The sequence below is a fragment of the Bidens hawaiensis genome, unplaced genomic scaffold (assembly GCF_021521415.1).
Source record: "Bidens hawaiensis isolate Kalapana, Puna unplaced genomic scaffold, B.hawaiensis_p1.1 tig00000888_1, whole genome shotgun sequence".
Classification (NCBI taxonomy): domain Eukaryota; kingdom Viridiplantae; phylum Streptophyta; class Magnoliopsida; order Asterales; family Asteraceae; genus Bidens; species Bidens hawaiensis.
In genome coordinates, this window is record NW_027491051.1 from 900,001 (window position 1) to 926,380 (window position 26,380).

Genomic DNA, 26,380 nt, shown 5'->3' on the forward strand with positions numbered 1-26,380 from the left:
CTCTATCCACATGGATAAAGAGGTGGCTTCCAAAGAGACCCCCAGCTCTAAAGTACATATGTATGAAGCAATACAAAGGAAATCAGAGTTCAACAGTAATAATAATAATAATAATAATAATAATAATAATAATAATGTAGAGAAAATATTATTATGGTGTGTGACTAAAATCAGGTAAATAGAAGCCCTAAGGTATTCCTTTCTCCCTAAAAAACCTTAACTTTAATTCTACTTCTCAAAGAATTCCTATCCTCAACCATGTCCTCAAAGAGGTTTATCAAATCATGCTTAATCCTCTCATCCCAAGTCAATTTAGGTCGTCCTCTACCCCTTCTCCCCTCTATAGTAATGTTTTTTATGGATCTAACAGGATTCGTCGTTTGTTTTCTCTTCACATGTCCAAACCATCTCAATCTCCACTCTCTTATCTTGTCTACTATGTTCGCTATTCCTAATCTCTCCCGAAACACGACGTTTCTTATTCGGTCTAACCTTGTGTGCCCACACATCCAACGTAGCATTCTCATTTCTGCTACCTCCATCTTCCGCACTTGTGCCTTCCTGATGGCCCAACAATCTGTTCCATATAGCATTGCAGGTCTAACTGCAACCCTATAAAATTTTCCCTTTAGTTTAGTTGGGAATATACCTGTGGCTGCTTTCCATCAACCCCATCCTACCTGAACTCGATGGGTCACATCACTGTCTAATTCCCCATCGCTCTGAACAAATAATCCTAGATACTTGAACTTCGTTACCTGCGGAACTGTGACATCTGACCCGATCCGACCCGACCAGGTACCCGTTTCTCCGATCCGATCTCTTTCTTTTATGATTTAATATTTATTTATACTTATACTTTATTTTTTTTTTTTTTATAATAATAATATATTATCCGTCCCTCTTCTTTTCCCTCTTGTTGCCGTTCCGCCTCTTTCTCTCTCTTGTCGCCGTCCCGCCCTTAAGCCTTGAACCCTCCTTTTCTCTTAACTCTTTGCTTGTCGTTCCTTCCCGCCTAAGGTTGTCTGCGCAGCTCCACGCGCCAGACTCCTTACAAGGAAGCCTGCGTGAAGACCAGTTGTTCCTGCGATACGCGAGGCGAACTGTTCCCGCGACGCGCTAAGAATTGTAGTTCTTCTCGCAGCGCGCTAAGAATGGTAGTTCTTCCCGCGACGCGCTAAGGATTTTAGTTCTTCCCGCGGCGCGCTGTGGACTGTTCTCTGTCTGCCTTCGCCCTCGCGCGTGCGCTCGAGCCTTCTCGCGCTAAACCCTTTGAGTTTTCTTCTGTTTAATCTAGTCGTTTGCTTTTGTGTTGTCTATTCTTCTGTGCTGTTGACCTGACCTATCTTATGTCTGAAAAGTTACTTTCGGCGCAGCATGCGCACCAACCCCATTGGTTGGTAGAAAAAGTGACTGACATTATCTTTTGAGATCTGCTTTTCCATGCTTGACCAGTACCTTTATCTGACCCTCCCATGCCTGTTTACTGTTACCTGTCAGCTTTTCCTTTGCCCCCTGCAGCTGCCATATCTTTTGATATCTTTTGCTTTTGGAATCTTTTGCTTTTTGAGATCTTTTCCCCTTTTCTAGGGATTGTGTTCCCTAGGGTTTCTCTATAAATAATAATCTTATTTTTCCTAACACATCACACACAAACACTTAATTTAACCTCCTCCTTGCTCTCTCTGCCGCCTCCCTCTCTGCCTCCGTCTTCCTCCCTGTTCTGCCCTGCTTTTCCGGTAATATATATTATATATAATAATTTACTTATTAATTATGCTAACTTATAATCAAGACTTAAAGCAAATCATTAAAACAATAATCTTATTCATAGGTTAACTTGTGCTTGTTTAAAGTTGGTTCTTGCTTTATCTTTCACCGCATCGTTTATCAAGTGAGTAATCTCGTACCTAATCCCTTTTTATTTTTAATGTTTTGGGATGTTCATGTGTTCATACAAACTTAGAGTCTTAAACTTATTTATGAACTTTAGTCGCGCAGTATCCCATGTGTTGAGGACGTTTACTTGGCTGTTTATTTGTATGTGTGTATCATTAACCGCTTTGTTCGGCCTATTCCGAAGTTTTCATGGATCCATTAGATGAACACGGGAGACCTATCGTTTACGGTTTTCTTTGTTTACACTTGCACAGATGTTTTCTTGTTTTTGTGCTCAATTGGGAGCACGGATTGAACTATGAACTATGATCTATTTAGGCTTGATCACAATCTGATTACACCCTTGTTAAACACCAGACATACACGTGTTGCGCGCAGATCTATTGTTATCTATGTATTGTATTAAACTTGATTTCTCACCAACACGCAAGTGTTTGACGTTTATTTTAACACATGTTCAGGTTTGCTGTAGCTACATTTGGAGCTTGTGGACACGTAGGACGTTTTTACTTTTGGACCTAGATTAAAATGTATCAAGACAAGTTATTATTGTTCGAATATTTTGTCTTATAATATATTGATTTATGTTATCTTGTGTTTGCGTTGCGCATGCGCGAATGAATATATTTATTAAATATTGACACCCAAATAGTGTCACGAGTAATGAAACAATATGTGGCGCCCCGATGTATAATCCGCCTTTGGTCGGGGTGTTACAGGAACCACCTGCCCTTCAATGGTAATCTGTGCGTCCTCATTGTCATTTACTTCTCCAAAAGCACAGTGGAGGTACTCCGTCTAAGATCGACTAATCCTTAAACCTTTTGTCTCTAAGGTTGTTCGCCACTCCTCAAGTCTCATGTTCAGATCTTGTTTTCTCTCAGCAAGTAACACAATATCGTCTGCGAATATCATGCACCATGGGAGCGTCCCCTGAATCGACTTTGACAACTCATTCAAGACTACTGCAAAAAGAAACGGACTCAGCGCTGACCCCTGGTGAAGACCTACCTCTACAGAGAAGAAATCAGTATCACCCACTGGCGAACGGACACTTGTTGCATTCCTAGTATACATATCTATAATTATCTCTATGTATTTCCTGGGTACTCCTCTACCCTCCAAGCACTCCCAAAGCACCTGTCGTGGCACACTGTCGTAGGCCTTTTCTAGGTCAATAAACACCATATGCAGGTCACTCTTCTTCTCCCTATATTTTTCCATCAATCTTCTTATAAGGTGTATTGCCTCTGTGGTGGAACGCCCCGGCATGAATCCAAATTGGTTCACCGTAACCTGAGTTTCTCGTCTAAGTCTAACCTCAATGACTCTTTCCCATAACTTCATAGTATGACTTAGTAGTTTGATTCCTCGGTAGTTACCACAACATTGGGCGTCTCCTTTGTTCTTATAGATAGGAACTACAACGCTGCTCCTCCATTGGTCTGGCATCTTACCGGATTTAAGGATACTATTGAATAGAGTAGTTAACCACATGACTCCTTCCTCTCCCAGACACTTCCACACCTCGATGGGTATGTTGTCTGGGCCAACCGCCTTAGCCCTTCCCATCCTCCTAAGTGCAGTCTGCACCTCTTCTCGTGTGATCCGTCGGCAGTAGCAGTTATTCGGTTGTTGTCGTTGGGAGGTTGTGTTGTCATATTCTTCTTGGTAAACTCTCTCATTGTTGAAAAGATTGTGGAAATAGGTTTGCCATCTTAGCTTGATGTCTTGCTCCTTGACTAGTACATGCCTATCTGTATCCTTTATGAATTTCACCGGCCCTAGATCTTGCCTTCTACGCTCCCTGGCTTTGGCAATCTTAAACATAGCATGTTCCCCCTCTTTTGTTTCTAAACGTTCATACATCCGTTTATAAGCCGCGTTCTTTGCTTCCGCCACTACCTTCTTCGCCTCTCTCTTGGCCGTTTTGTAGGTCTCCCTCAATTCCACGCGCTCCTCCTCATTCGTGCACCTCATAAGCTCCCTAAAACACCCTTGTTTGTCCCTTATCTTATCTTGTACAACCTCGTTCCACCACCAAGACTCCTTATGCCCACCTGTCTTTCCTGTTGTGACCCCGAGAGTCTCCTTTGCTATTTGAATGATCTTTGTAGCCATAGCTTCCCATATATGAGTTGAGTCCCCATTTAGTCGAGCCTGCGTCTGCAGTCTGAGTTTATCCTTAAACAGTAGGAGATTTTCGTCCCTCTAATTTCCCCATCGAATTCTAGGTGTACCTTTCTTCTCACGAACAGTCAGCTTATTTCTAAAGCCTATATCTGTCACCAGCAGTGGATGTTGAGCCACCACTGTCTCCCCAGGTATGGCTTTGCAGTCCTTCCACCAACGTCGGTCTCTTTGCCTCATCAAAAGGTAGTCAATTTGAATGTCACGTCCGCCACTGCTAAAAGTGATCAACTGAGGGTCTTGTTCCTAAAATAAAAATTTATAATTCCTAGGTCATGGGCCACCGCAAACTCTAGGAGTTCTATTCCGGCCTCATTCCTATCACCAAAACCGAAACCCCCATGTACGGCTTGAAAACCATCGTTAGACTTACCAATGTGTCCATTAATATCACCTCCTATACAAATCCTCTCACCCCTAGGTATGCCCCTACCACTGCGTCTAGACAATCCCGAAATTCTCTCTTTTCTTGGTCCCCTAAGCCTACATGAGGAGCGTATGCGCAGACTACTGCCACTACTTCCTCTCCTAGTACTAATCTCAACACCATAATCCTGTCATTATGTCTTATCACCTCCACCACACTATTGTGTAGTTCCTTAGCCACTAGGATCCCCACTCCATTCCTAGCTCCATCAGACCCCGAGTACCACAACTTATACCCATTACACTCAGCCCCTCTATGCCCTTTCCACTTAGTCTCCTGGAGGCATGCTATTGAGCCCTACGTCTTCTAAGCACATCTACCAATTCTAGCAACTTACTATTTAGTGTTCCTACATTCCAAGAAGCCAAACGCAATATATACTCCCTATCTTTACCCTTTCCTACACCCCTCGTTTCAGAACATGGTGACTTTTATTAGGGTTCATGAAAAATTGTATATATATTAATTGTATATATATCGAAATCAAAGAATAGCCAACATCAATCCGATTTCATAAATCAGATGAAGGAAAGAAAGACAGCGGGGATGGTACAGATTTAAGATGATGGCGAGGAAGAAGAAGCGCGTAGAAAGTGAATATGTTTCAGCTATTTACTGTGTCAGATTGGATGTTATATGAGCCTGTACACCAAGCATAAATATTTATACTGTTTGTGAATAGTAGATTAATGTGAGTAACCATTACTTGACAATTAATATATATACAATTTTTCATGAACCCTAATAAAAATCACCATTCACAATCAATTTATAGATAGACCAATTTACCAGTACTGAATCAAACATGAATTTATTCAATGTTAAAAAATTCAAAAATTTATAGATCAAAGAAATAGAAAGCATAAATAAATTTGTGGAAACACCAGCTGATATTAGATCACGGTGAACATATTTGATCATCCCCAGGACCCTCACCTCTGTTTTCAACAACCGAGGCGTCAAGATATCAGTCAAGGTCAACGGTATCCGCTGGCTACTACAACAGTTCCTGAGATTGATTAGAGAAACGACAAACAGATCTTGCGTAACCAAGCACACGAGCAGATCTAGCGGGCAACAGTTACGCGTTGCCAAAGTGTGCTTGAATAGAGTTGTTTGAGTTTGAAAACTGGAGAAGATTTGTGCGTTTGCGGAGAAGATGAAAGAATGGGAAGATGTGGAGGCTGAACATTAGGGCTTACAACTTTGCATGAAGCCAAAACTATTTAATATATATTATTTAATAATTTTAAGAAAATATTTTGGATTATTCGGATATCCAAATTATTCGACCTTTTGTTTTGAAACGCAATCCGATTTTGGAAATTTGGATATCTGAATTTTCAGATATTTTTAGGGTTCAGAAGTTCAAATAACTCAGGTTCGGTTTCAAATTCAGATCTTTTTGCACACCCCTAAACAGGCGGGTTGAGCCGGGATGGGTAACGGTTACAAATGGGTTTTGACCAGTGATGGGTAACGGTACCAAACAGGTTCGGGTCAAAACAAGCCGTTTTCGGAAATGCTCATGTTGGTTCAGGTCTAAACAGATATTGACAAAAAAGGGTACGGGTTAAAACAGGTAGTTTTAAAAAAAGGTCATTTGATTCGGGTTTTGATAAAAATGGGCACAAGTAAAACATGAGGCTGTTTAATAAAATGGTGTTCGGGTCTAATGGGTTTTTACATAAATAGGTTCAGGTCATAACGGGTTACAAGCCGTTTTTAAAAATGGTCATTTTGGCTCAGGTCTGAATGGGTTTTGACAAAATTGGGTACGAGTCAAAACAGCTGGTCAGGTCTGACGGGGTAACTGGCCAAAACAGCAATTTTGAAAATAAGAAGTCATTTTGGTTCGTGTCTAAACAGGTATTGACAAAATGAATAAGGGTCAAAACAGGCCCTTATAGAAATATGGTGAGTTTGATTCTGCACAAACAATAAAAAAAATATTATCAAATTCCATTTTTGAAATTTAGTTAGTTTTGTTTACTCGTCTAAGCTCAAATTCAGGCTGACCTGTATAAAAATACCCATTTTGATCCCCTACCCAAACCATTTGACCTTATCAAGTAGTTAAAAACGTCATTGAAATGATTAACAGATAAAGATGGACAAATATGATATAATTAAAGCTTAAATTTCTATGTAATGTTTCTATAATTCCGTTTTCCTCTATACCTGTTTTTATTGATCTATAGGTCATTAACAGGCTATGTATTTTCAACGCATTGAACCTACTTTTTACTTATATTAACAGATTCTGAATGTTCGACATATTTAAACAATACATAGATTAATCAGACTAAATTAAAAGATGATAGCATAATTCCAAAGCAGCAACAAAGCCTTCAGATAAATCATACATAAGATTTCATCAAAATGTCAGCAATGCATAAATTCATAATTCAAATGAAAGACAAAACTAGAGTCGAGGAGAAACAGAAAACGAAGATACATTGTGAAGCACTAGAGAAGCAGTCATGAATGTCGGGACCGTCGTGCCAACTAGACACCCCACAACCCTATCTCTCTCTCGTGATTCACAACGTATTGTCTCTCTCCGTCTCTCGTCGACTGCTTCCATGTTCATTGGGATTAAGGATACCATTCACATTTTGCTGCAATCTCTTGAATGATTTACATCAAAGTTTTGTTGCTACCTTGAAATTATATTGTTAACATTTACTCTAATTAATCCATCTTGTTTGATTTGTAAAACATTCATAAAATTGAGAGATACAAGGCTGATTTATAATTAGTTTTAATATGTTGAATAGTCATAATCTGTTCTTAGAAAATATACAATCGCCCTTAATAGCAATTTAGGTTATTTAGATATTAAACCATATACGAAGCTTATTTATGTCTAAATTTTGTGTAAATGAGAGAGCACTAGAGCATAAAGCACAAAACCACAAGCAATATAATAATAACTTTGATAAAAACTTATAAGTTCTAAATTATTGTACATTTTAGGGGTGTTTATTGAATCAGGTTTGATTTGAGTTCAAAATCCGAACTTTGGACAAAAAAATATAATAGCAACAAATTTCAAAAAGTGTGTAAGCTAGCATTCAACAGAAATAGGTGTCATTTCAAAGATTATTGTCTCAAATAGAAAACATCATTCACATTGATAAACTGTCAAACATCTATTCACTATAAACTATAAAACTAGCCTTTAAAAAAACACCTATTAAATTAAATTCTAAATTATCGTCTCAAATCAAAAATACTAGACACATTATGAGCTTAATCTGCTGAATAAAAGTTAACATTAAACAAAAACTGAAAAATTACAGGTATTGTTGCAGTACTGGGTTCGAACGATTTCAGCAATTCAGCCCATGTTGACTATTTCTAAACCCAAGTAAGTTTTATTAGCCCAAGTAAAATACATTTTTCGAATTCAAATAATCGGGTTGGTTCAAATAATGAACACTCCTAAATTACCTCCACTACATGTTAAGCAGTGCGTATGTATACGACCTTCACTAGATACTTATAGGTTTAGTGCTAGTTAATTACACATTTTTTTATTCATTTGACCAAAACTTACCAAATTCACTCAATTTCACTAATGAACAATACCTAATCCTATCTATATACATGCGCATTTGTGGGTTTGATTTCAGTTTTACATTTCCTTTAAAACCTCAATTGTTTTGATCCGTTTACCAACTTTTAACACATAAAAGTATGGTTTTATCATTCTTTCACCAGTCTTGAGATTGAAATAATTTAAAAATAGCATAATTTAAGACTGTGATTCTATTCACGGGCCGAGCTCGGGCTCTATTTGGCTTGTTTACACTCCGGTATCACCGAAAGGACAATCTCTAATCTCCAATTTCCTTAAACTATCACCTAGACAAAACATAATGTATACCTAAAGCACAGCCCCCTTCAAAAGCAATCAAAAGTATGTATAGTTTCTTAGTGTGGGTCCCGAGGTAGTAAAATAGACCAGATAATGGTGGATTGTTAAGGTTTTCACAGTGTTTTACTACATAAGGATCCAACGAAAACCAACAACAACGGGTTAGGTAATCAGGAGCCTATGGTTCAGTTATGTAAACAGTCTTTTCATATATATATATCTCATCTCTATACTTTCATTTTGTGTAATAAGGTGGTTGATTATAACATATGGCTTTGTCTAATCATTAGCTGTATGTATGTATGTATGTATGTCTATTAGCCACACAAATGTTCAAACAAAATAACCCATTTCCTAGCTAGGTTCTAAACTTCAAAAACCTGAATTGATGTATAAATAATGGTAAATATGAATATGAATAATAATAATAATAATAATAATAATAATAGTATTGGTATTAGACATGAAAAGCATGTGAATTTAGCTATTATTGATTGTAAGTGAAATTACCAGTAAGAATGAAAGATGCCCAAATCTGAGTCCAGAATTAGGGTTTCTCCGTTAAAACGTTACGTTGCTATATGATAGGCAGCGGCTGTGGCTTCAAGGCTTCCAATACTGGCATGGCATGGGATAGATGTAAATGTTAATACCAGTTTAATCAAAATATTTTTTACCACACTTATTTGTAGATGTGCAAAATGCCAAAAACAACCCAAAACTGAACCGAGTATGTTACCCACATAAGTGACCCGAATAAACCAATTAGAACTAACTGAAATATCCGAACTAGGGGTGGCAAATGGGTTGGGTTGGGTTGTGTCGAAACGGGTCAACTAAAAAAATGATCGTTTTGGTTCGGGTTGGAACGGGTTATGTCAACTGGTTCAGGTCGGAACGGGTCAAAACGGGTTTCGGGTTGGGTTTTTTTTTAACAAAGACAACGGACGAAACGTTTTTGTTTTTTTTTTACTTTTTTGTTTTTGTTTTATATTTTGAGTTATGATCTTTTTATTAATTTTTTTGAATTTTTTAAGGGTTTTTATTAAGATCAAAAACCCTTAAAAAAATAAAATATAAAAACAATAAGAAAGTCATAACTCAAAATATAAATAAAAAACGAAAAATAAATAAATAAACTAAAATGTTTTCCTCGATGTCCTCGTTTAAAAAAAAGGAAAAAAAACCGGCAAATTAGCCAAAAATGAAACAAAAAACGAAATCGACCCGTCCAGTGCGAAAACTCAAAAGAAACCGAAACCCAACCTTCCAGTGCGAAAACTCGAAAGAAACCGAAACCCAACCCGTCCAGTGCGAAACTCGTGTTGGCACGAAACCTGATCCAAGCCAAAACCTAAATCAATCCTGTTCCAATCCAAAACCCGTTTCAACCCAAACCTGCCACTTTTCCTTTAGACACTAACCCACATCGACCCATATATTTAAACCTGTCGACCCATTTTGACCCGAAAATAATGTGAAATTTCAAGTGACCCATTTTGACCCATTTAATTAAAACCTATGACCCAAACCAACACATATACATTTTAAAACAACCCAAATTGACTCATTTGAAACGGTTTGGGTCAAGATTGCCACCCTTAATCCGAACCGATAAGCACCTGTAATTATTTGATACAACACAAATTTTCAATAGTATATGTATAATGTGCTAGTGTGGCGGACCTAGGATTTTTTGACAATGGAGTCCCATTATATTCGTCGTTCAATTTTTTTGGGTCGGGTCGGTCGGTCGAGAAACATAATAAAAAACAATATCATTACAACAAAACACACAAAATACGATGTCATTCGATACGATAAGAGAAAACATTACAAATTCTGTTTGTGTGAAGTTTCTCAATAAAAAATCTGGGCTATATCATTCAAAACAGTAGAATTCCAGCAGTGAAATGTATGATATGAACAAGTTACATGCTTCCATATGCAAAAACAAAGCTTTGCCATTACGAAATAGAAAGTAAATAAATACATGCTCTAAATATTCCTTGTGGCAGTATTTAACATTACTAAACCCATTTGTAGATATTTACTACATTTCTCACAAAATTCCTCATACTCGTTAAAGATACTCAACATGTAAATAGCTAGACCATCTAAGTTATGCTTATTTAACTTATGTTTTTGTTTCATAAAACAACTCAATTCAACAAGAGTCTAGAGGTCAAAGCCAGTTTCGACCCGAAAAAAATTAAAATAAAATAAAAAATCGTTTTGACCCGAGCAAAATTGAAACATTCTTAAAATGAACAGTTTTCTGCACAATCTAACCGTGCTACTCTCCTCAAACCCTAACTCCATAGCATGGCTCTTATCTAAATCTATAATACCCATCTTCAAACCTTTTCCCCATTCTTTCCAATGATTCTTGCATAATTAACTCTAAAAGTCAAGTTCTTAACATAGCAAAGTCAAAATCTAACAATAATATACAACATACAATTACCAATCCAAGTATATAATTGCATAAAAATCAATATAAAATCAATAAATTGGACATTTTTATTTTATGGAGTAAGTTTTTTTAGCCCTGATGACGGGGGTAGCCCAAGGAAATAATAAAATGGCTGGAACACATTAACGCTAAAAGGGTTAAAAGGTTAAAAGCTTCGTTTCCCGCCCAAACATATGTAAACAAGTACCCACGTGCTACAGTACGATGTCACATCACTATTCACATCCTTGTCCTCTCTGAACAAAGGACATGCTCAGAGAAAGTAATATTATTTTAACTATGGACCAGCGGTCCAAAGCTTCCCGCCCATAAAGGTCAACTCTCTAGGCAAACTGGAGGGGAACCAGATTAGTTACAATTGGACGAAAGGCTTAAGTCTCTTCTCCTATATAAGAGAGACTTAGCCATAAACATAAACACAACAGATTTGGGCAGATAACACCATCTCCCTAATCTTCTCTTCTTCCTTGAGAAATATGCTCTTAGCTTATTTCTTTCTTACTTCAATAACTTCATAGCTTCACCAAGAACATCATTCTAAACCCGATTCCAAACATCACGGTTCTTGATCTTCGGTGAGCTATAACAACAAACAACTAACTAGTGAACCTCTTTCTACGTTTTGCAAACGTAGAGGGACACCACGACCTGCGTTAGGTTAACCTGAACCCTTGAAGCTTGTTAGCCTAACCAGTCCATTCACTATCATTGGTCTTGTCTTTGTTGTAGCAACAAGTTGGCGCCCACCATGGGGCTACGCCTCTTATTTTATCATAAAGACCAGTAGTGTAGTTCCATCACCATGTCGGAAGGTGGATCTGGAGAAGTCAATCAAGTGTCAAGAACACCAACACCAAGTGTCGGCCAAGAAGCTCCGGCGACAACCTCGATTTTTTACACTCCGGGAGGAACTTCGACGGGACCTTTGTTCCTCGATTTTTCACCTTTTCGAACTCCAACCCCTTCACGATTCGGAGTTCCTTCTCCTCATGCAGGAGTCACAAACACTCCAGAACGTGTTGACTTGACAATGGAAGGGGTATCACGACATTTCTTGCAACTAAGACATCTTCTTAACCAACACGTGAGCCAAGAAAGAGAAAAAGGGATAAGAATAAGGCTAGATTATGACGAATCAGAGCCCTCACTGTCGCTCGGACGTCCACCTTCTCCTCTAATCAGCTCACGCCCGGCTGCTTCTCTTTTTGAAGCTGGTCCAAGTGTAACCTGTCGACCCTTTAACCCATCCCCCTACACCTATGGGAGATCAAGCCCAACGACTTTCCCTTTGTTCACTTCACAACCCCTTGGACATGAGACCACTCTCGACCAAATATGGCAGTCACCAGCTTCAAATGCTCCTCCTACAGCCACTACGTGGGAGCAGGCCATGTCAGTTTGCCCTTGGCTCGAAGTGCAGCGATGAGCACTTCCATGGGAGCAAACCAAGCAGCAGCAACACCTGAAAGCCTTCAAGGCTTTACCTCATGCCTCAGATGATGGCTCAAATGATGGCACATTTCCCTTGGACCCAGCTCATCAACCAAGCGCTGGGTACTCACCAAGGAACAACAAGTCATAATCCTGCTGTGAGGCTAGATGAAGATTTGGCAAAACCTTACAAGCCCGGTAACCTATCTTGTTTCTCTCAACAAATCGCCGATTATGACTTTCAAATAAAAATCAAGATGCCGTCCCATATAAGAACGTATGATGGGACTGAAGATCCCGAAGACCACCTCCAGGTCTTCACTGGGGTGGCCAGAATTGAAAAATGGTCACATGCTGAATGTTGTTTGATGTTCATGCAAACGTTAGTTGGGTCAGCCAGGATATGGTTCAATGACCTTCCTGCTCAAAGCGTTCGGAGCTTCGACGATCTGAGCAAAGGCTTCTTGGCCCACTTCTCACAACAAAGAAGGTACGTCAAGGACGCCATGGTCATTTTTCAGATAAAACAAAACGATGATGAGAACCTTCGAGACTTCCTAGAAAGGAACAAGAAAGAAGGGTTACAATATGTGGGGGCTGACGAAAAAATGAGGGTGGCAGGCTTCATGAACGCCATCACCTCCAAGCACCTCACAAAGGACTTTAACAACTGCCTGCCTAAAACCCTTGAAGAAGCTCTTGAACGAGATGAGGCACATATTCGAGGCGAGGAGGCCGTTGATTTCAAAGAGCAGCGAAAAAGAGCTCCCAGTTGGCGAGGCAACAGCCCCAACCAAAAGAGAGGGAACTACACTCCTTATGACAAGTATCCCCGGAGTTCAGATCAACGAAGGCCTGAAGGCCGGAACCCTCCAAGCAGGTAGAATACTGTAAACTTCACAGCCTTAACCAAAACCCCTCAGGAAATCCTTGCCACAGAAGAAGTGAAGCACAACTTCCGACCTCCTCGACCCTTGCCCAAGAGCAAGAAAAACGAAAGTTCCACCCAGTTCTGTGAGTTCCACGAAGAAAAAGGTCACCACACAAACGATTGCTTTCAACTCAAGAGAAGAATTGAGGAAGCCGTCAAGTCTGGAGAATTGTCTCATTTGGTGAAAGGGGTCAAAGACAAGATGGCTGAAAGAAAAGGCAAAGAAGTGAATATGGTGAATATAGACCAAGGTGTTCCCCACAAACGACAACGCTTGGAAGATTGGGAGCTTCAATGCATCTGCTTCCCAACGCCTCAAGGTAACTTACTCTCAAACCCTCTAACGGTGGAAGCGAATGTGGGAACACTCCAAACAAACAAAGCCTACATCGACACAGGGGCGGCCACAGAGATCATGTATGAAAGATTCTTCAACCGGCTGAGCAAGGAAGAACGTTCAAGGCTTTAACCCTCTGAGTCATCTATAAAAGGTATCGCCGATGTACCCTTGAAGCCTTTAGGCCAACTAACCCTTGATATCTGTTTTAGTGAAGGCAGGATGAAGAAAACCAAACCACTCACTTTTGTGGTTATCAATACACCTTCCAACTATGATGTGATCATAGGAAGGCCAGGGCAATGTGTGTTCAACATAGCTGTTTACGTTAGTCAAGGTGCTGTGAAGTTTCCCACCGACAGGGGAATTACAACCCTTCAACCTACCCAAGAGGTTCACACGGTTGAAGGGGAAAGCTCAAAAAGCAAAGACGAAGAGCAAGGCTTAATCATAAACCCCAAGTACCCTGATCAAAAGGTACGGGTAAACACAAGCCTTTCCAAAGAAACACTTTCACACCTTGAAAAGCTGTTGATAAACTACAGCGATGTCTTTGCTTGGTGCCCGGAAGACATGACAGGCATCCCTCGAAGCGTTGCAGAGCATGAACTCAAGATACCTCCCGATGTTAAGCCTGTTGTCCAAAAGAAACGGAGCCTGGCTCCTGAAAGAAACTTGGCAGCATGTCAAGAGGTTGAAAAGCTTGTACAAGTTGGGATCCTACGTGAGGTCAAGTATCAATCTTGGGTGGCTAATCCAGTCATGGTTCGAAAACCTGACAAGTCTTGGAGGATGTGCATCGACTTCAAAGACTTAAACAAAGCATGTCCAAAGGATTGCTATCCCTTACCCGAGATGGACCTCAAGGTTGACTCTTTAACCGGCCATCCCTTTAAGTGTTTTCTCGACGCTTACAAGGGTTACCATCAAATTTCATGAAAGTGGAAGACGAAGAAAAAACTGCATTCCACACGGACAAGGGTATTTTTTGTTACCAAAAGATGCCTTTTGGCCTACGAAATGCCGGTGCAACCTACCAATGTTTGATCGACAAAGCATTTGCTAGCCAAATTAGCAGAAACCTGGAAGCTTATGTTGATGATCTAGTAATCAAAAGCAAAACCGAGTATCAAATGCTTGAAGACATACAAGAAACCTTCCAAAACTGGAGAAAGATCAACATGAAGCTTAACCCTGGAAAATGCTCATTCGGGTTCGAAGAAGGCAAGTTTTTGGGGCACATTGTGGGAAAACAAAGCATAAAAGCTAATCCCAACAAAGTCAGGGCTGTTCTCAAAACCAAATCCCCACAAAGCAAAAAAGAAGTGGAAAGTCTGAATGGAAAGCTTGCAGCCTTGAAGTGTTTTACCTCCAAGCTTGCTGATAAGTCCCTACCCTTTTTCAAAACACTAAAGGGTTGCACCAACAAGAAAGACTTCAGGTGAACGGAAGAAGCAAAAGAGGCCTTCAACCAAGTGAAGCAACACTTGGCTTCACTCCCAGCTATTGCAGCCCCTGAAACGGGAGAAGCACTAAGCGCGGTTCTAACCATCAAACGAGACAAAGTTCAGGTACCCGTTTATTTCTTTAGTAAAACACTAAAACTGGCAGAGGTCAAATATCCTTCTTTGGATAAACTTGCCCTGGCCTTAATTCAAACGGCCAGAAGGCTTCGAAGGTACTTTCAAGCACACCCTATACAAGTGGTCACTGACCAACCCACCAAAAGTGTGCTTGAAAAACCAGAGAACTCAGGCCGATTGGCCAAATGGGCTGTGGAACTAGGAGAACATAACATCACCTATGTCCCAAGAAAAGCTATCAAAGCCCAAGTCTTGGCGGACTTCATTGTAGAAATCCCAAAACAAGTCATTCCTGAAATACACACAACTACCACTGAACCTTCTGACCCTGAAGCCTGGAAGCTTTTTACCGATGGAGCTTCCAGCATCGAAGGGTCAGGAGCTGGGCTCGTTTTAATCAACCCTGAAGGGTTAGAATTCACATATTCTCTTCGACTTGAATTTCAGACCACCAACAACGAAGCTGAATACGAAGCATTGATCGCTGGTCTGAAGATTGCCAAAGAGATGAAGATCCAAAAGCTACAAGTCTTCACAAACTCGTTGCTTGTTTCAAGTCAAGTCAATGACAGCTATATAGCCAAAGAGCCCAACATGAAGAAGTACCGTGAAAAGGCAAAAGGGTTGATGACCACGTTTCAAGAATGCACCATCAAACAAGTCCCAAGATTACAAAACAAGAGAGCCGATGCCCTGAGCAAATTAGCATCCCTCACTTTTGCACACCTCACCAAGAAAGTACTGGTGGAAGTGCTGAAAACTCCTTCAATTCAAGAATTGGAGGTTCAAGGTGTAATCACTGAAGAAGGCCCCAATTGGATGACTCCCATAGAATAGTTCCTCAAAAATGGCGAGTTACCCTTGGACCAAACTGAGGCTGAAAAGGTTCGAATCAAATCCAGACAGTATGTGTTGCAAGGAGAAACGCTTTATAAAAAGGGCTACCTTGCACCACTACTGAAATGTGTAGGCCCTGAACAAAGTCAATATCTGATCAAAGAGGTTCACGAGGGGATATGTGGAGCTCATTTTGGACCAAGAATGGTGGTTGCAAAATTGATGAACCTCGGATAATTCTGGCCCACCATGCACCGAGATGCAACCGAACAACTCAAGAAGTGTGAATCTTGTCAAATTCGTGCACCGGTTCCCAAAAGCCCTAAACATGATCTAGTCCACATCTCCTCAGCTTGGCTATTTCACAAATGGGGAATGGATATTGTTGGTCCATTCCCACCGGCCAAAGGTGGGGTAAAATTTTTGTTAGTAGCCGTTGACTACTTTACCAAGTGGCCTGAAGTCAAACCACTCGCAAAAATAACGGGCAAACAAGTCATCGACTTCGTATGAGAAACCATAATTTGCCATTATGGGCTGCCAGGAGTGTTGGTCACGGATAATGGGAAACAATTTGCCGAGAAGCCTTTTAGCACATGGTGCAAAGAGTTCAGAATCACTCAAGTGTTCAGCTCAGTCACATACCCACAATCCAACGGCCAAGTTGAAAGAACAAACAGAACCATCGTTGAAGGAATCAAAACAAGGCTGGGAAGGCACAACAACAATTGGCTTGAAGAACTCCCAAACGTTCTATGGGCAACAAGAACAACCGAAAAGACAAGCCACAAATGAACAAGGTGGGGTAAATTTTTGCTAGTAGCCGTCGACTACTTTACCAAGTGGCCTGAAGTCAAACCACTTGCAAAAATAACGGGCAAACAAGTCATCGACTTTGTATGGGAAACCATCATTTGCCATTATGGGCTGCCAGGAGTGTTGGTCACGGATAATGGGAAACAATTTGCTGAGAAGCCTTTTAGCACATGGTGCAAAGAGTTCAGAATCACTCAAGTGTTCAGCTCAGTCGCATACCCACAATCCAACGGCCAAGTTGAAAGAACAAACAGAACCATCGTTGAAGGAATCAAAACAAGGCTGGGAAGGCACAACAACAATTGGCTTGAAGAACTCCCAAACGTTCTATGGGCAATAAGAACAACCGAAAAGACAAGCCACAAACGAACGCCTTACAGCCTAGTGTTCGGATCGGAAGCTGTAATCCCAGCCGAAGTCGGAGTTGTGAATCAAAGAACACTCAACATGGACCTCGAATCAAACAACAATGAGACCATGTTGAATTTGCAACTCCCTGAAGAAATTCGTGATCAAGCCGCCATTCAAGAGACCAAATACAAGCAAAAAATGGAAGCTTATTACAATGCAAGAGTGAAGCATGAACGCTTCAAGCTTGGAAACCTTGTACTCCGAAACAACGAGGCCAGCAAAAAAGAAAATCAAGGAAAACTTGGCCCCAAGTGGGAAGGACCATACACAATCCTCGAATCCCACAAGGGTGGATCCTACAAGCTGGCTGACGCAGAAGGCAAAAGACTTCCAAGACACTGGAACGGCAAAACCCTTAAAAGGTTCCATGCCTAATCAAAATGTAAAAATATATTTCAAGAGATGTACAATTCTCCTTTTTGTGAAACAACAACCTCTTGAATGAATGATAAACTTTTTGTCATAACTTGTCTTTACTATCCTATAATCAGGTTGAGAACCTAGCAAGAAACTCCATGGCAAGGGCCATGTAAGGAGATGAGCTCCCAGGCCACATCGCTCAATAGGTTCAAGGGTTAAATGGACCTATATAAGGGGTGAGTACCTATATCAATTCGACTCCATGAGACTTAGAAAACTTTTTCAACCAAAACTTGTCTCATAGACAGGTTTGAACAGCCTACACCAATTCGTTCCTTAAACTTCAAAACAGTTTACGAAAACAAAAACATACACTAAGTAGTGATACAAAGGATAGCCAACATGTGTTTTTTACCTAATGAAGCCTTGAAGCTAAAAGTGGCTACATCACTAAAACTTCTTAAGGAAAGTTAGCTAAAATCATATCAAACTAACAAGACAAGCAACCAAAATACACAGAACATCACAGTTCATAAACAAGGCCATTACAAGGCCATAGCTAAACAAGCATTCATACATAATAAGCCAATTAAGGCTAAAACAAGGAAATCACAAGGATTCCCAAGAAAATGTTCAAAGGTCCAAAAAGGCCAAACACAACCACAAGGCATAAATTTTAAGAGTTCCATGCCAAACCTACATTGTTTAAAGATTACATAACATTGTTTTAAAGTGCTAAGAAAGCTACGAATAAAGTGTTTAAACATCAGGAACAGGCTTTGAGGTACTAGCCTTACCACCCTTAGCCTTCTTGAACTTCTTGACTTGCGGGACAACATCAGCAACAGCCGAGCCTTCGAGGCTTGCCACATGAGACCCGTCGCTTTCCCCAGATAAAGTCTCTTCACTATCACCAGAACGGGAACGTTTTTTCGACAAAGACTCAATCACCTCTTTGAAAACCTTCTCATCAAGGCCGGCTGGTTTCAAACCCTGCAAAACTGAAAGTGGCTTACCATAGCATGATGAAACCGCACCCACATAAGGGTAAGTGACCCTTTCCATCGCATGAACTGAACCAGTAAAAAGCTTGTAGGCTTCAGGGTTGAACAAGGGGGACTGCTCCATAGGCTGATCGGTTTCGTGATGATGGAAGCCTGCAATGAAGCCCAAATGCTTCCCATGACCTAGCAGCTTCGTGTAAACATCACCCAGCACCGAGTTAAACTCTTTAGAATGAAGCAAGTAAGATACAACTTGCTGAAACCCATGCTCAATCAACCACTTGTTGTCATCAGAAGTCTTAGTAACCGAAGCCTTCAAGCCTTTCTTCTCCATCTCGAAGGCTCTCCTCTGCACCTCAAAGGCTTCATGATCAGCATCCAACTTAGCCTTATCAGCCTCCATGGCTTTCTTCAACCCTGCCATCTCAATCTCATGGCCACGAGCCAACTCTTCAATCTTTTTCACATGCACTTTCTCCTTCTCTGAATAACCCTCAACTTCTTTCTTCATAACCGCCATAGAGGCCTTCATCTTCTCCTTCGACTTCATGAACTCCTCATACTCCTCCATCCCCGTGCGAAATCGAGTAACACCTTCTGCCAAAAGGGCAAAAAAGTTACAAGAGTTCAAAATCAACCTAGACAACACAGATTCACCTTCCATCTTAGAGATAGTATCACGAACCCCCGGAGGAGCAAAATGAGCCAATGCATCGGCACAAACCTCGGGATCCTTGAAACTATCCCCAACCTTGACACTCCATCCTGGCACATAAACTGCATTCCCGTCCCACCCTTGAACGACTGGCATCTCAACCTTCTTGCCAGTCGACTTCTTCTTCTTAGAAACCACCAACCCCTATTCCTTCTCAGCCTCCATAGTTGGGCCTTGGTCTTCAGAAACCTGAATATCATCACTAACCTCAACTGGCTCGTGAGAGGATGAGGCGGCAACAGACTTTAACAAACGACGTGTGGAACGACGAGTGGAAGATTTTGGAACATCGGTCTTGGTGAACCTTTTAACATTTGCAACCCCAGCATACTCAGCATCCTCAAATCGACCCTCTTTCCCTCGAATAACCGAATCCTCCCCAACAAAGGCTGTAGCATCAGTAAAAGCAACGTCGGAAGTATCGTCACTCTTTAGGAAGTCCAAAGCAGACATGACTGCAAACACAAAAGAAATCCATCAACAAATATATCAACAAGGTAAGCCAAATACGGGATAAACAAGCGCATACCCTTATTATCCCTCATAAGCATGGGATCCCGATTAGGCTTATCCCAAAGTTTGCTAATTCCTAATAACACAAGAAGATGTTTGGGGAGAGGGCGAAGACGCGAAGGACATGTTCTAATGGATTTCAAAAAGGCTTCGTTTAACTAAGATTCGGCCGGTTCTGGTTCATTTAGAACGGCTTCGGGTTGTCTCCAAACGGGTTTAAACGGAAGGATAGAATCAGAAACAAAGAAAAACCGGTCCTTCCAAGAACCGAGGGTCGTAATCGCTGAGGAAACCAAACATATATCAACCTTGGTATGTTCGAACGTGTACCAATCACCATTTTCGCTAAGCGAAAGAAACGAAGAAAATTCAACAGCGAAGGGTCATAACCTAGGGCTCTACACAAAACTTCAAAGTGCAAAACCCTAGCGAGCCCTAACGGATGGATTTGGCCAAATGATATACGATAATACTCCAAAACATTAAGAACAAAAACTGAAAAAGGGTGTCGGAGGTTAGAAAATTCGAAATGACGGCAATATAGAGCGATAAAACCCGCCGGACAACGATCGATGGAAGAATCGACCGGCGGAGCAATCGGTTTATACTTTAACCCTATTCCCCACTCAATACAAAACGATTCAACCTCTTCCTGGGTTAATCGGGAAAAACTGATCGAAAGATCCTTTTTGGCAACCATAATTTTGAAGAAGAAGGAAGGATCGAAACTAACCTGGTAATGGATTGAATGAAACTTGAAAGTGTTTATGGTGGGAATTGTTAAACAAATCTGGAAGAAAGTAAATAGTTATCCCATTGATAACTATTAATGAAAAGAAGTTATTGGAAACCGTAAACTGACAGTTACAATCACATCAACTGTCACATCAATAATTCAAAAAACAACCAAAACTGAACAAAGCTTCGAAGCCTACAAGCCTTGAAGCCTTTAAGCAATAAACAAAATGTGTGCAAAAGTCAGAAGCCCTTGAGCATACTCCTCAAACACCTCTGACTTGGGGGGCTGATGACGGGGGTAGCCCAAGGAAATAATAAAATGGCTGGAACACATTAACGCTAAAAGGGTTAAAAGGTTAAAAGCTTCGTTTCCCGCCCAAACTTATGTAAACAAGTACCCATGTGCTACAGTACAATGTCACATCACTGTTCACATCCTTGTCCCCTCTAAACAAAGGACATGCTCAGATAAAGTAATATTATTTTAACTATGGACCAGCGGTCCAAAGCTTCCCGCCCATAAAGGTCAACTCTCTAGGCAAACTGGCGTTAGTTACAATTGGACGAAAGGCTTAAGTCTCTTCTCCTATATAAGAGAGACTTAGCCATAAACATAAACACAACAGATTTGGGCAGATAACACCATCTCCCTAATCTTCTCTTCTTCCTTGAGAAATATGCTCTTAGCTTATTTCTTTCTTACTTCAATAACTTCATAGCTTCACCAAGAACATCATTCTAAAACCGATTCCAAACATCACGGTTCTTGATCTTCGGTGAGCTATAACAACAAACAACTAACTAGTGAACCTCCTTCTACGTTTTGCAAACGTAGAGGGACACCACGACTTGCGTTAGGTTAACCTGAACCCTTGAAGCTTGTTAGCCTAACCAGTCCATTCACTATCATTGGTCTTATCTTTGTTGTAGCAACAAGCCCTAAAATTACCTGAGAGTTGAAGCAAAATAAGAAAGCAGTTACGACAGAGAAGTGCTGAGAGGGTGGCTGGAGGCGGAAAATCGCGGCGGCGGCAGGGGTGGGCCGGTGGAGGCTTGAGCAGTGTTGAGGAGTTGAGGCAGCAACGTTCTCTTATGTTTCTGTTACTAGTATGATTGTTTAAACTTATAAAACCCTAAGTAAAAATTAGAAAGAAAAAAAAAGAATAAGTAAAACTAGTATTCAAGAGCCTCGAACCTGGGACACTCCAAAGATAAAACCAGGTTCCTTCGAGCTAGAAAAGATATATAATATATATATGGGGTCCAAATGCTAATTTATATGGGGTCTTTCAAAATTTTTCTATATCACTTCTAAAGAAATTTAAAAAAACATTGGTGTCTCGGGACCCCGACGGCCACTATGTAGGTTCGCCCCGCCTAGTGGTGTCTTGACATATGATGTCTTTATTTTCTTAGGGTACTGAGGACACCTTTGAGTACATTCTATTTCATTTTGGGTTCTCAGTAACACCACCCCAACCGATTATGTTTGGTTATTTGGTTTCAAATTTTGGTTTCTACAATCCGATCAACAATAGTTTTGGCTTAGAATTTGATTGGGTGGTTGTTACACTTGGGTAGTTTTTGCATACCAAACACCATCATGCATACATTCGGATAGTTTTGAAACATAAGGTAAATGATTAGGTGGCACACAACTTGCTCGGTTTTATCTACATAGCTAGTACCCTTTATAGCGCTGGTTATTTATTATTGTTAATTGTTCATATCCTTGCCGATTCTAGTTATTAATCCGTGCTACTCACGTGACATTCTTGTTGTTGTGCACGCCAGATGTACTCGGAGCTTATCAAAAGTAGAGAGTGGAAGGTTTGTCTAGAGTTAGAAAATGACAATAAAAAAATAGACTTGAATAGCGATCATTATCATTATTCACATATATGAGTTGTTTTTAACATTGCCTACGTAATCATTATGATGCATTGATGCCATTTTACTCGTTTGAATTGGTTTTATTTTACACGATAATATTAGTATTAGTATTCTCAGAGGATGACACAAGTCCGAAGAGCCTTTTTCCACCCACCCCTTGTGGACTTGCTTCTTGATTGCATGCCTTCTTCCTTCCTTTTTCGTCTCCTTCTGTAAACATATGTTTTGTCACATTCATTAAATCCACATGTTGTTACATAAATAAGAAGATAGTAGCAAAAGAAAACATGAAAGAAACATTTCACATTTTATTTTAAGATTTTGGTGTCTTGACATTGAAATGCCTCAGGCCCTTTATTTACACAGGGAATATCTCTTTCTTATTAAGAAGTCAACGTGGACCATTCTTTTGAACAATCTCGTCGAGTGAATTGAGCCAACATCAACTCATGCTTGAGCTCATAACAAAAAGAAGTTAAGCTCATATTCAACTCGAGCCAACTTAAGTTAACACTCTCAAATCTAGGTAAGCAAAGACGCCAAGAACTCTCAGCGCACAAGACTTCAAAAGAAAAAAAACATAATTGAAAACTTTTTTATTATTATAAAGATACGCGGAGTAAAAAAGAATACATAATAATAGACATAAAATGAAAATATATGGCAATATTGTAATATCATTATTCAAACATAAAGTATTAGGGTACCACCGGTGCCACACACCCGTCCTTGTTAAAAACATAATAAAAATCTTTATGTAGTATTTTTAGAAACATGCCGAATAATAATATATATTTTTTTATAAAAAAATATATATGACTATTTAGAAATAATGAGATAATAAAAACGAAGAATAATTCAAGAAACTAGTTGAGCTACTAATTATTATGTTTAAAGTCATTCCCACTTTGATGGGGTGATAAGGTGAGATGACTAAGGTGTGAAATAAGAATTCGGAGGTTTAAACCTCATAGTATATTGGTATGTAAATATTTTAGCCGTTAAAGAAAAGTTGTTTAACTTATTTTTTCTTTCTTTGTTTATTGTTAAATATTGAGCCAATCCAACCAAGAATACTAGGATCTTTTTAAGTTTCCACTTACCAGTTACAATCCCTCCAAATTTGTCACACAAGCCAACTAGCTGGACTGCTGGAGCCAAATCAACTTAAACGCGACTCACGAGCACTCTCTAGTTCTCTACCAAGTTAGATAACCATTTTGACCTATCTGACTCTTTTAGAAAGCAATGGTTAAGTGACCATCTTTAGTCGGCATACTTTACATGGTTTACAAGAAAGCATTCCCAATTGAAAATTGAAATTAAATCATAGTAAACAAGTAACACCTTTGATAGTCAAAGGTCCACCAAATCAAGTAAAAGTCAAACACATAACAGTCAAAATAGCCCTATAACCAAATCTAACCCTCAAGCCCTAAATGAGAGAAGTGCTACATCTTTATATAAAAGATTAAGCCACATAAAACAAATAAAACTCGAGTTTTCCTGACCTGAAAAAGCAAAGTTTAAGAACTAAAAATATCCAAGTCAACATAAATATCATAGATGAATCATCAGATATGTTCTAGCAAGCATAAATAAACTACTCAAAGGCTAAAATGCAAACAAGCCAAAGAAACATTCAAGACATGAAATAAAATCCTACCAACAAGCAAAATCAGCAATCTTTTAACCTTTTTAAATCATTTTCCAGTTTCTAAACGTTTTAAGTTTCGGGTTCAAAAGATCCTCACTTGGCCATCAAGATCTTAACAAACTCATCATAGTTGATCTGGCCATCACCATCCACATCAGCCTCACGAGTCATCTCATCAACCTCTTCATCAGTCAACTTCTCACCAAGATTTGTCATAACATGATGAAGCTCGGCTGCAGAAATGAAGCCGTTTTGGTCTTTATCAAACACCTGGAACGCCTCCTTAAGCTCCTCCTCAGAATCCGTGTCCTTCATCTTCCTAGCCATTAGATTAAGAAACTCGGGGAAATCAATGGTCCCGTTTCCATCAGCATCAACTTCATTGATCATGTCCTGGAGTTCAGCCTCGGTCGGGTTTTGACCAAGTGACCTCATAACGGTTCCAAGTTCCTTTGTGGTGATGCAGCCTGCAACACCATGAACGCACAGATTATGCCATTAAAATCTTCACATCTGTAAACACGCCAAGCTGCTCGCGAGCTACTCGTGATACGCTCGCTAGAAGCTCGAAACAATCCTAGCTTAAACAAGCCCGACTCTAAGCTCGAGCCTAAAAATAAGCCTGTTTAATAAACACGCCCGAGCATGTAAATAAGCTCGTTTAATAATGAGCACAAGCCTAAAAAAGGTTGTTTAAACACGAACCCAAGTCCAGGCTTAAAAATAAGCTCGAGCCTGGCTCTCGAGTCTCATTGAGCCTATTAATTATATAATGTTTTTAAATATACTAATATGTATTCACATTATATAATTCATTATTATATATATAAAAAGTTATTATAAGATATACAAATAACTTATATCCTATGTTAGAGTAAAAACTACAAACATAATTATATATAAAAAAAATTATAAATATATATAACAATAAATTAAAATCTAACATATAAATAATAAACAAGCCCAGCCTGAGTTCGAGCTTCAGATCTTAACCACATTCCACAAAAAAAAAATAAAAAAAAAATCAAGAATCTTTCAGATCAGAACTGAGTGAACATATGACTCTAAACTTGCCCACATTCAAAACCCACAAAGATCTAACACTAAACAGACACACCCATTAACCAATTCTCACATAGGCATTTCATCGAACACCTTACAGAGTTACAGGCATTGACCAAAACAAACAAATAAACAGAGAACTGACCATCTCCATCTTTGTCGAACAGGCAAAAAGCTTCCTTGAACTCGGAGATCTGATCATCTGTGAGCTGATCGGCCATTGTTATTACTTATTAGTTAATGAATCTACGATGAAAATGAGAGGAAGAGTATATATAGGAGAGAGATTGGTGTGTTAAGAGAATCTGATGCTTTGGTTATTTACGATATTGCCATTCGCTTTCTTTATTTTGGTTATACCAAAAGGGACCTCTATGATTGATATATATTCTATTCCTTGCGGAAACTTGTTCTTATACCAAGTATAAGATACTTTCTTTCTTACACAATTAAATCATTGATTGCAAAAGTTGCCACTTGGTCTCTTTTAAGGGTTTCTTTTTTAATTAAATCAGTCATTAATTAAGGGGTTTTGTTTTTAAATAAGAGAAAATCATGAAATTATCATTGGGTGGTGGGTTTTTTACATTAGTTTTTCAAAGAAAAAAAAAAAAAAGCCAGTCTCCTAGTGGTAAGGCGTCTGAAGATGGTGTAACATTTTTATTGACCGCGAAATACGTTAGGACGAAACGATTATTGCAGGAAAATGTGCAATATTAATTAAAGAGTATTTATAAAATTCATATTATTAAAACATTCATCACAAAACATCAATCCAATACAAAACAAAAATATTCATAATAGCTTCTAAGTATTATTAAATACCCTAGAAGTCCATCTAGGTGTTCTTCAATTCTTGCGCATCCTTAACCTGTAACATGTAAAAAGTATTTGTTAACACGAGGTTGGTGAACAATTATATGTTTTAAACAGTATAATATATATGATGACTGTATAAATCAAATATCACATGGTCAGTATCTAACATAATGTAATGAGATGAAATAAATGGAAACCCCCATTCACCTACACATAAAGCCAATCTACTAAGGAGTGTAGGTTGGTGATGTGTGTCTAATGACGCTCTCACAACTAAGCTTTAAATTTATTAAACGAAACTCCTAAAGAAGCCATACAAAACCGGCAAGTGTCCCGATCACTAATAGTATAGCACTAAGGAAGTCCGAGTATCGAACACAAGGACACTTGAAAACGTA

At 39.5% G+C, this 26,380-nt stretch overlaps 2 protein-coding genes across 5 annotated transcripts in view; both read right to left on the reverse strand.

Moving 5' to 3' along the window:
- LOC143544295 (large ribosomal subunit protein uL18c-like) overlaps positions 1-9,114 on the reverse strand; it is an 11,835-nt gene extending 2,721 nt beyond the window's left edge. The window contains exon 1 of one of the 3 annotated variants that reach the window (XM_077036429.1): positions 8,910-9,114. The gene's annotated coding sequence lies outside the window, so the exon portion shown is untranslated. Of the gene's footprint in view, positions 1-5,452; positions 7,038-8,909 lie in introns of those variants that run through there. The other 2 variants (XM_077036432.1, XM_077036435.1) reach the window with 2 other exon arrangements.
- Positions 9,115-22,324: 13,210 nt separating this feature from the next.
- LOC143543972 (calmodulin) lies at positions 22,325-25,463 on the reverse strand. 2 transcript variants are annotated; one of them, XM_077036168.1, is made up of 3 exons: positions 25,309-25,463; positions 24,199-24,568; positions 22,325-22,654 (listed from the first exon to the last, which is right to left on the reverse strand). In XM_077036168.1, exons 1-3 carry the CDS (start codon positions 25,382-25,384, stop codon positions 22,558-22,560), a joined length of 543 nt encoding a protein of 180 aa, XP_076892283.1. In that variant the 5' UTR covers positions 25,385-25,463; the 3' UTR covers positions 22,325-22,557. The 2 variants fall into 2 exon arrangements, with proteins under 2 accessions (XP_076892283.1, XP_076892289.1); XM_077036174.1 differs by lacking the exon at positions 25,309-25,463 and adding an exon at positions 24,646-24,773 and having other exon boundaries at positions 24,199-24,614.
- Between the last annotated feature and the right edge of the window lie 917 nt (positions 25,464-26,380).

What these genes read in the sequence shown, in the direction of transcription:
- LOC143543972 (XM_077036168.1), bottom strand. Translation starts at nt 25,384, where the DNA reads ATGGCCGATCAGCTCACAGATGATCAGATCTCCGAGTTCAAGGAAGCT. An exon ending in GTTCGACAAAGATGGAGATG is followed by an intron (nt 24,569 to 25,308) that starts GTCAGTTCTCTG and finishes ATGGTGTTGCAG; the next exon opens with GCTGCATCACCACAAAGGAA. An exon ending in GTTAAGATCTTGATGGCCAA is followed by an intron (nt 22,655 to 24,198) that starts GTGAGGATCTTT and finishes ATATGTTTACAG; the next exon opens with AAGGAGACGAAAAAGGAAGG.